General features: G+C 47.5%; 1 protein-coding gene and 1 long non-coding RNA gene across 3 annotated transcripts; both read right to left on the bottom strand.

Annotated features, from left to right (window-relative positions):
* Positions 1–250: 250 nt before the first annotated feature.
* LOC118242196 lies at positions 251–2,073 on the bottom strand. Its single transcript, XR_004776637.1, has 3 exons — positions 2,025–2,073; positions 1,444–1,493; positions 251–313 (listed from the first exon to the last, which is right to left on the bottom strand). It is a non-coding gene; the product is annotated as an uncharacterized LOC118242196 (long non-coding RNA).
* Positions 2,074–6,750: 4,677 nt separating this feature from the next.
* On the bottom strand, positions 6,751–10,155 carry kcns3a (potassium voltage-gated channel, delayed-rectifier, subfamily S, member 3a). 2 transcript variants are annotated; one of them, XM_027008211.2, is made up of 2 exons: positions 9,633–10,155; positions 6,751–9,074 (listed from the first exon to the last, which is right to left on the bottom strand). In XM_027008211.2, exon 2 carries the CDS (start codon positions 8,958–8,960, stop codon positions 7,467–7,469), a length of 1,494 nt encoding a protein of 497 aa, XP_026864012.2. In that variant the 5' UTR covers positions 8,961–9,074; positions 9,633–10,155; the 3' UTR covers positions 6,751–7,466. The 2 variants fall into 2 exon arrangements, with proteins under 2 accessions (XP_026864012.2, XP_026864013.2); XM_027008212.2 differs by having other exon boundaries at positions 6,751–9,090.
* Between the last annotated feature and the right edge of the window lie 287 nt (positions 10,156–10,442).

Consider the following 10,442-nt stretch of genomic DNA (forward strand, 5'->3'; position numbering starts at 1 on the left):
AATCATTAATGTAATGATACTCTAGTGAGATAGAGTTATTATAGTTTACATTATAGCCTCCACACTACGTACATATAAGACTATAGTAAAGTATATGAATGAATGAAATTCATATATAAGTCCATAGGCATGACTGAGAAAAGGACAATTTCTTCCTCAATAATAATCCATGCTGAAGTACATTCATTTCCTTCAGAAGTGGATTTCGAGAGCTTTAGTGTGAAGTGTAATCAGTTAATGGGGGCTCAGGCTTGTGTTGTCTCTTGTAGCACTCCACAGCACCACTGGTCAGCAGAATGGGCCATAAACACGACTGCCCAGGAAGAGAAGAGTTAGTGATCAGCAAATGTTCAAGCAGCTAACGGCTTTCAGCATGTAATTAAATGATCTGATTTCCGGAGTATGTGCGGGTGTGTGAAAGTGAGCGAGAGAGAGAGAGAGAGAGAGAGAGAGAGAGAGAGAGAGAGACAGAGAGAGAGAGAGAGGTGCCAATATAAGCTTTTCTCCTAAAGGGTCTGGTGTATGATTTAAGTCTACAACAATACACTGAAATCAATGACCTTTTCATCCAACACCATTTGATACAGATATAATGCACACACACGCACACATGCACGTGCACACACACACATACATACACAATACAATTATATCAACCCCATGGCATTTGTTTCACACAAGAGTAATGTAATTGTGCGTGTGTGTGTGTGTGTGAACCACTAACCTTGCAGGTCATACGCCTTAAAGAGTTATCTCTCTCTCTCTCTCACTCACACACACACACACACACACACCTTATGTTCACTGAAAGTTCATACAGACATACAAGAGAAATGCCCACCACATATTAATTTCACACCCCATTACCCCACCCCAGAACAGAATGAAAGGTGGGGGAATACCCCCATATCTGCAGAAATAATCCCCCCCTCACACTTCTCACACACACATACCCTTCATCTGTCTTACATGATCCCTCATACAGAACCCTCTCACACACTTCCCACTCACATACACACCCGTCTCACACACTCCCATCACATACACACCCGTCTCACACCCACTGTTACACACAGATACCCCTCTCACGCACACCCTTACACGCTTCCATCTTACATCTTACATCTCCTACATACTCCTCCAGACCCCCATTAGTTATTAATCCAATTTTCATAGACCACAATCTTTTAAAAGACAGTAAATGGGCTAAACCACTGAACATTTACATGGAGGGGGGACATGTCAAACTAGTTTTTAATTTATTCCTTAATTAGGTATGTGTGTTTTAGGTATGTGTATTTTATACTTTCCCATCAACTAAACTAAATGACACAAACATTCTGCGCCCCATCTGCCCAGGGCCCTTGAAATCAACCTAAATCAAAAAGCAGCCTAGAGTATATCACTACAACATCAAACATTTGCTGATACTGTAAACCTCACCTTGTCTCATGGTGATGTCACCTTGAGTTTTCAGTCAGTACCAATATGACCTGAAACAAACACGTCCATGAAGTCACCCACCTCCTGATGTGATTAAAAACTTACCCCAGCCCTGATCCCAAGCAATAAATCCAAGCACTGATCCCCAACACTAAACTCCAACTCTGATCCCCAGCATTGATCCCCAGCAATGATCCCCAACACTAAACCCCAGCACTGATCCCCAGCATGAAACCCTGGCACTAGTCCCTGACACTAGCACTTTCCGGCCAAACAAGTTGGGGCCCTTTACTATACAGCGCCATCTTAAGTTGTATGATTCAACTGTGTATGTAAATACTGAACATATTTGTCACAGTTGGTCCCTCCTATTGTCCATGTTCCATGGTTTCCCTATCTTGTGTATTGTTTTGGTTCCATTCCTTAGTTTCGTTTTCTCCACCCCTCATTTGGTTTTCCACACCTGTTATTACTTTCACCTGTTCCTCATTTCTAGCCTTGTTAAGTTGGTGTATTTAAACCCTGTCTTGTTCCCTGTGTCTTGGCTGTTCAATGTAGTGCATGTTTATGAAAGCCCTTACCTGTACACTGGAAGTGTAGTTTGTGTATGCAAGTGGAACTGTTGTTTTGTTTATCCAAGTCTATTTATGTAATTCCTATCCTTCCTCTTTCTTAGCCTCCAAGTTTGTCTTAGCGTCTGTTATAGCCTGCTTCCCCTGTTTACGTTTGTGTGCTTTTGTTTATTTGAGATCATGTATGCTCACACTCTCCATGTTGGCTCTATCACCCTGGACTACTCTGATGACAACTCTGGATTTGCCCCTAATAAATCTCGCTCTTCTCTGCACATGCATCCGCCTCCTTACTGCTCACCGTTACAATATTACAAATTATATAACCAAGACCCTAGCTGCATTAATAAAATAACATGGTCTCAGTCTTTTAGGAGAAACTGCTATTAGCAGTGAAAGAGTTTATTGTAGTTTGTATTAATACAAATCTGCTTCATCTGAGGTTTCAGCATTTTATCAGAAAGTAGCAGTGAATTGGTTTACAAACAAAAAACAAAGTGGTTGTTGTTAAAATCCACAGTGACATAAGGAGGGAGAGGGATGAGATAGACAAGATAAGGGACAGAAGAAGGATGGGATGAGGGACAGAAGATGGACAGAAGAAGGATGGGATGAGGGAGAGAAGATGGACAGAAGAAGGATGGGATGAAGGACAGAAGATGGACAGAAGAAGGATGAGATGAGGGACAGAGGCCAGTTAATGATCTCTATTTTGGTGCAAGCCGAAGGAGACACTCCAGCAGTAGCTTCCTGTGTACCTGGCAAGTGTCTGCTGTTCCACGCCTTGCGGGTCAGGGTAAATGTTAAACATTTCACCTTTGGGGTGCATTCTGGAGGTATTTTGACACCAGTTACATCCCAGGCTTTTGCCAGAGGTTGCGTGATATTGCTGCTGAACCCCTTGGCTAAGGTGCTTATTCTATCTGGCTTATTCAATTGGTGGGGATTAATAAAGGCTTTTCATAAACAACCTGCTCAGCAAAACAGGATCAGCTCACAAAGCAAATCCTCCATTAAAGAGGAATTTAACTGGTTAATGTGGTTATTACAAGTCTGAAAACAAACTTTGATGGAAGCCTTTTCATTTCATATTCATCAACATGAACATGAATGAATCCTTGTCCCAATCATAATTATCACACCATGCTCGCAGTCTAGTTTGGAGTGCACTAAATTGGAGTCCAGGAAACCACCCCAATATAAATTTTAAAAAAGCTTGAAAATGCCAAACTGAAGCTAAGCATTTATTTTTAGAAAATGTATCTTCCAGTAAATGCATTGAAATATTCTTTTGGGTACTATGTTTCAGACTGGGAGATATCAATGACAAGTTTAAGGCTATATGAATCAATATTCCCCCATGGACAGCTGCTTAGCACAGCAGTGACCTTTGTCTGATGGGAACTTTCTGGAAGTGGTCGGCGAAAGGCCAGCGAGGGAAAATGGAGGGATGACCAAGCATGTGACTTCCCATGAAATTCCATTCCGGAGCACCAGGTGACTGGACTTGACAGCAGCCGTCCATCCACACACCGGACCCGCCATTTGCCTGGGTTCTAAAGGACCCGTATCCTTTTCTTTTATAGTGTTCCTTGATGTCCACTTACATTTGTGTGGCTTTATGTTCCAAAGCAGTCATAATTCATTTTTACACAACCATCTTTCTTTAACCTATAGGGTGTTTCTGTTACTGCGCCTTTAAGACAGAGAGAAGATAAATTAGCCTTATTCTGATTGGCTACCCTGCATCGTGCCTCTTCTAAAGGCACTCGGAATGGAAATATGGCTGGGAGCCATGTAAGTGGGCAGGGCTATAGCGCTAAGGGCTGAATAGGTGGAGATATATAAGTGAGTTTGCGCTCACGGCAGAGAACCTGTGATTTCAAAATAGCTTGATTTTGCAGCTTAGATTCTATATACGGACTGTATGGAATGGAGCAGAGAATGGTGTGTTTTGAAAGAATCGACATATTATTGAAATAAAACTCTTTATTTCAATAAAGTTGGGGGGTTGTACATTTCTTCAAAATTGTTTATTTCGGTAAAGCGAGGGGAATTCAGTTGGAAAAGAGTATCGAGCTTCCTAGTGTAACCTGACCGTGTTTGTGTTGTAAATATGCTATTATTCCATTAGCATGTCAGCTTGAGGGCTAACACCTTGCGCTTCAGTTTGCATTAAAGCTCAGTTTTCTATGTTTGGTTAGAAAAGCCGAGGGAAAAAAAAAAACTGGGAAAGTCACCTCTCAGTTACAAACTTCTCTTTCTCTCCTCATATTGTCACTCATGCCCCATCTAAACTGCATTCGCGGCTAGTGGCAAGTGAAGCTACCCAATTTTCAGTGTGTGACATGTGTTGGCCACTCTAAAAGTGATTCTGTCTCTCTGTGTGTGTGTGTGTGTGTGTGTGTGAAAGAGAGATAGAAATAAGGACTAACTGTTCAAAACAGGTGAGAAACAGGTGTTAGAAACTGGAGCATCCGCTCTTCAGGAAATTACACATCCCCATTGTTTGTTTGTTTTTTCTCTTTTCTCCCGGCATCGGCTCTTCCACATCTACCAGTGTTAAGTGCTGACGTATCCAAATGTTTCTGCCTCTGCAGCTGAAAAACTCTAATCTTTAACCAAAGAGGACAATGTAAAACCATATAAGCAGTTAGAACCATACAGACATTTCATACTGATGGCCAGTGAGTTCAAGAGGAGGTTGGTTGAGCATACACGAACAGGAGGCATTGCTGTCATTCTGCTCGTCTTCCACACCAGTGGCCTCGCCAGGTGGACACTGTTGGCCCTTCGACTCAAATGCAGACGGCATGAGTGTATCGTAGGGTTCTAAAGTAGCAAGAGGGGTTCAACATTCAAATTTCATCTGGTGGAACCACAAGGTTCTTCCCAGTAACTTGTGAATGTATTATTTTGTTATGAGGCACATTTGTGCCTGAATTGAAGAAAGACAAAACAGAAAAATTAAATGTGCCTCTGGGGAGACTCTATAGAGTCTCTGCCCTTCGGTGCAGTTTTACCACAGCAAACCAAGCAGACAGAATGAAAGGATTTGTGGAAATTTCAGTTCCTGTGCGCCCCTCCAGGGAATGACGGTATCGCGTGTGTCCTAGTTTGGCTCTCTGATTCCAACTTGTATGCCTCCTTATCTGTTTGGGTTTGCCAGACAGGAGGTGGAAGAGCTGTATCAACTCTGCTGCCCCAGCAGTCGGAGAAGTCAGCACACCACATGTAATCAGTTGCACTGTGGAAAAGATGAGAGGGCAGAATGAAAGGGAATGGGAGGAATGCTTATGAGGACCCGTTTGCTCACACACACACACACACACACACACATACACACACACACACATACACACACACACTTACACACTTGTGCTCACCCTCCAATGTCTTTTGAAATTAACTAATGAAAAAAAAAATGTGTAAAGATAGTGTGTGTGTGTGTGAGAGAGAGAGAGAGAGAGAGAGAGAGCAAGAGAGAGAGAAGTGGAGGAATGAGGCTTAGCTAAGGCCTTGCTCAGATTTTGCTTCTTACCTGGCCAAAGTTCAACAGAACAAACTCAGCTTGCCACGGAAAGCGTTCCAGCATCGACCCTCACAGCAAAGCGGACACAGAGCGAGCTGCGTTTCATCGATGGCCACGAGCCTCCAGCCTTCCCCACTAACCCCACCCCGCCCCGACCTTACAACACATCCATCTGCAGGCGACCCGCTTGCCAATGGGCCGCTGCCCCGAGCCGCTCGCGACGCTTGGCCACCTCTCCCTCCGCTAATCGAGCCAGCGAGCACATCTCAGGCGGGGAGAGAAACGGTGCCCGCTCCATAAAAGGGGACGGGAATCGAATCAGAGTGCATTAGCCTAATGGGAGAAGCGAAATCGCACTGACAGAGTCCCCTTACTCCTACCGGACCTACGCTGTAGCTTCTGCAGCTGTAATCACGGTACAGCCTCATCTGGAGCTGCCGTCGCCTCGGTTCAACCTTTCTCGGGGGGTGAAATATCTTAATCATGATATAATGGTCAAGTCATGAAGCAACATGCAAAGGTTCAGAGTGAGAGGGTTATTAAAGATCTATATGGATTTTAATGCTACAAAGAAAGCAATGGGAAAGAATGGCAATGTTTGTGCACTTTCCGAATGGGCATTTCGACCATGACCTTTGAAACACACGTTTCGCTCACAGACTAAGCAGCATCAGACATTATTACCCAAGAGTGGAAGGGATACGGACCCGAGATTTAAGAGCGTACGTGTCCAAACTGCTCCGCCACAGTGAGTGAGCGATCTTACGTGGTCATTGCGCAGAGAGTGAAATCTCATCTTCACCCTCGGGTGTCGTCTGTCTCTCTGAATGGGGTGGAAGGCTGTTGCCATCATTATGAATTGCACCTTTAAAGATCTTTAAAGTGATATTATCGTTAGGCTCAGAGCATATCTGATTACACAGGAAGGACAATAGATTCTCTGTTTATGGAACCGCACAGATCAAACATTCTCCGAAAAAAACTTTTCTTTGCTTCTGGACTATTCTTGGACTAGTGTAAAGACATTAGCTCCTTTGCAGCCGATTTTTCCAGATTTTTTTTAATTTAGGTTTTTTTTTTAAATACATACTCATGCATAGTCACCGTGCAAGTGGCTTTGCATAGAAAATGCAAGACACAAGACACCTCCCTTCTTTCCAGACCAGTGCAAAGACATTACAATGACCAGCAGCCATCCAGAGCCACCTTCCATCAACACTTTATTACATCAGTATCTCCTCCTCCCCCTGCCTCCGAGCCGCTGAAATATTCATACACTCTTTCCTTCCAGGTTTTCGATGGACAGATTAAGGGAGCAGAGGGGTGCACAAACAAGCCATCTTCAAGTGCAACATGGCTGTCGATAGCCATGAAATATTCAGGAGTCATTCGTAGCCCACAAGAGGGAGACGACGCTCTGGCTTTAATTAGAGGAGCAGCTAGCCTGTTTAGGCTGCAGATGTGCCATCATTCAGAGAGCAACAGGTGGGAGGTGTTTGACAGTCTGATGCCGAGTGCAGAGCAGTGCATCAAAACAAGACTCTCTCAAGAGAGTCTTCCTCGCCGGTCCTGCACCGCAACAGGAAGTCAGACAGGAAGACTGATATAGGTCGGTTGCCATTCACCCTGAGAACCAAAGCGAAAAAAGTGCCATTGTGTCTATCAATTTTTTTTCCCCGCGTCTTATAATTAGTTTGAGCACTGCATAAATGTCCTTTGTTCACATTTAGGGCTTTCGCACAGATGAGCGTTTGCCTAGCCTAGCAGGTCCTGGCAATAAACCTGAAGTTTCGCTCGCTCTACGGAAGCTACGGGTGCGTGTTCTACAGTCCTCCTGAGGAGTTATGAGCTTTGCTCTCCGTGGTGGTGCTTGTCTACGATTGGACCAGTGCAGAGGACAGGGGGCGGGAGGGGCGGGTTCACGTCGCCTTGCAGGTCGCAGAAAGGCCTGCCGGGTGGACAGCGTCGATGTCCTGGGTGCTGGAAACATCCGTGGTGTCCCCACCACTCGTCACACTGCTGCTGGAGGACCTGCTGGCCAGGAGGGAGCCATGGGAGTAGAGGTCCTTCACGTCGAAGAAGAGCAGGCCAGGTACGGGGCCCTTGTTCTTTGCGGCGAACTGGTCCGCCAGCACGAGGGCCTTCTGTCTCTCGTAGTACTTGGAGAACTTGTTGAAGATGGTGCTGACAGGCAGGGCCACCACCAGCAGGCCACAGATGATGCAGATGGTGCCGACGAGCTTGCCGGCCAGCGTGATGGGGCACGTATCCCCGTAGCCCACCGTCGTCATGCTGATAGTGGCCCACCACCAGCCCACGGGGATGGTCTGGAGCTCAGACTCGTCCTCCTCCTTCTCCACGAAGTAGATGAGCACGGAGAAGATGGATATGCCCACGGCGAGGAAGAGCACCAGGAGGCTCACCTCGTGGTAGCTGTGGCGGAGCGTGGCACCCAGCGATCGCAGGCCCACCGAGTGGCGTGCCAGCTTCAGCACGCGGAAGACGCGCATAAGCCGCAGGACCTGCACCACCCTGCCCACGTTCTCCAGCTCCTGGCTCTCCTCGGCGTGCGCTGCCTCCAGCACCAGTGTGGCGTAGAACGGCACGATGGAGACCAGGTCAATGACGTTCAGGGTGTTGCGGGCGAACTTGCGGAAGCACGGCGTGGTGGCCAGGCGGGCGACGAACTCCACCGTGAACCACAGCACGCTGACCGTCTCGAAAGCGGCCAGCACGGGGTCCTCCACGGGCTTCTCCTTGTTGTCTAGGCGGTGGAACTCGGGCATACTGTGCACGCACATGGCGATGATGCTGGTCAGTACCATGGCCAGCGACACCAAGGCCAGCACCTTGGCAGCGCGCGAGTGCGTGGGGTTCTCCAGGTGAAGCCACAGCTCCCGGCGGCCCTCCGAGCACCAGGTGCCCTCAAATTTCTCCGTTTCGCTGTCGGAGGATGACTCCTCCGTAGAGGACTCGGAGCTGTCCCGGAGCTGCTGGCGCAGAACCTCGTCCTCCAGCCAGTCATGCCCGCTGCCATCCTTCTGCTCGTGGAAGCGGCTGCTGCAGCAGGAGTCCAGGTGCAGCTCGCTGATGCCCCAGTACTCCAACTCCTGGCTGAAGCTGAACACGCACAGCTCCTCCATCAGGTGGATGTGGCCTGTGTGGTAGAAGTTGAGGACGTAGCAGAAGAAGCGGGGGTTGCGGTCAAAGTAGTACTCGCGCTCGCGGGCGCTGTAGTCGTCGCACAGCTCCAGGATGGCCGCCTCCGAGTGACACAGCACAAGCCGGCCCAGGCGAGTGTGCGGGAAGCTCTGGAGCATGGTGCGTGCCACCCGCTGCTTGTAGCCGCCCACGTTCAGGTTGAGGAAGCTGTCGTCCGGTCCACTGTGGTGAAGGACCTGCCCGTACACCATGGTGGGTGTCTGGGCTTGAGGGGAAAGGGGTTTGGGAAAGGGAGAAGGAGAGAGGGACTCTCCGGGAAAATCCTGGGGGTGGGGGGTTGAAAATCACTGCTTTGGTTCCATCACCTGTAACACAAGACACCTTAGGAACGGAGTTGCAAACGATGACAATATAGTCAACTTTTTAAACGCTCAATGTCAAAACCCTTAATCGGATCATCTTTTCAGATCTTGTACCACTTCTGTGTCTGATTGCACAGTAAAATGCTGGTGGGGCAAATGGATCTTCCACTCCAAATCAAAACAGTACAACTAATTCCACTAATGGATATTGATCCGTTACAGTGAGTCCAAGAAAAGCTTTTCAGATCATCATGAGCATTTTAACACTGCCCTCACCTGTCCTCTGGGTACTGCTGTTCAATGGTTATCTACAATTTAATTTCTTCTCTGCAACTCCACAGCATTGATCTATGGGTAAGTTCTTTAAAGTATGAAAAGGGGGAAACAGCAGGGGAAAAGACAGTTGACTGAAACCTTTTTTTTTCTCCCAGAAACCGAATCGCTCCGAAATAAGATCATAATAAAAATTGCGTAAATAACCGGAGGGGGGATGTCACTAGGGAAATGGGTTGCTCGTCAAGTTCTAAAAAAGCTTCATTCTGCAAAAAGCCAAAGGTTTACCTTTATCTCCATCCAGTCTTGCCACTACACGGAAAAGATTTCCAATTTTGCGTCCGTTTTCTCATGACTTTCTTGAGGAAGAGCACAGTTCCACTCCGTCCCCGCGAAAGTCTCCGCGTCCGCCACATGTCCCGCTGCGGACTGTGGCGGGGTGCTACACCGTATTCCCGGCGCCCCCCGGTCAGCTGTGCGCCTGTGCGTCATTGACCCGTGATAACTCGTGAGCGCGCGCCTTGCGAGCGCGTCCCTCGTGTTTTCACGGCGAGTCGCAAGGGAGCGAGATGACAGGAGACGGGGAGGCAGAAGTGTGGAGGGTGATGAGGAGACCGGGGTGACCAACCGCGCAGGGCGGCTAAAGGGACGCGAACTAAAAGACGAAGAATTCCTCGCTGCTACCCTGAATCAACAGTCCGGAAAAGTGTAGGCTGCTTCACCTGTTACTTTTACAACTCTGACGATCAGCATAAGACTCGTAATTTACGTGCAGAAGTCCGCTCTGGACCGGGATCAAACCGGTCTGGCGTTAGAGGCGCTTACTAAGCGATTTCTCATTGTGCTTAGTGAGCAAATGAAAGCAGGGACCGCAGCAGGACTCATGCGCCCCGAAAGAACAACTGATAGATCGCCGCCACCTACAGGCGACTCGGGACGCTGGAAATCTCTGCTTGGGTTGCTTAACTGTTCTTTTGCTGCCAGCTGTCAAGCGCGTCAGATTTTGGCTGTCCGTGCGTTATCGCTACTTTAAAGCATACATAAGTAGGTTAACACAATTGAGGATAATGGAAAAGTAATATTCAAGTGCCTAGTGTA

Source organism: Electrophorus electricus, chromosome 11, assembly GCF_013358815.1.
Source record: "Electrophorus electricus isolate fEleEle1 chromosome 11, fEleEle1.pri, whole genome shotgun sequence".
In the NCBI taxonomy this organism is placed as follows: Eukaryota; Metazoa; Chordata; class Actinopteri; order Gymnotiformes; family Gymnotidae; genus Electrophorus; species Electrophorus electricus.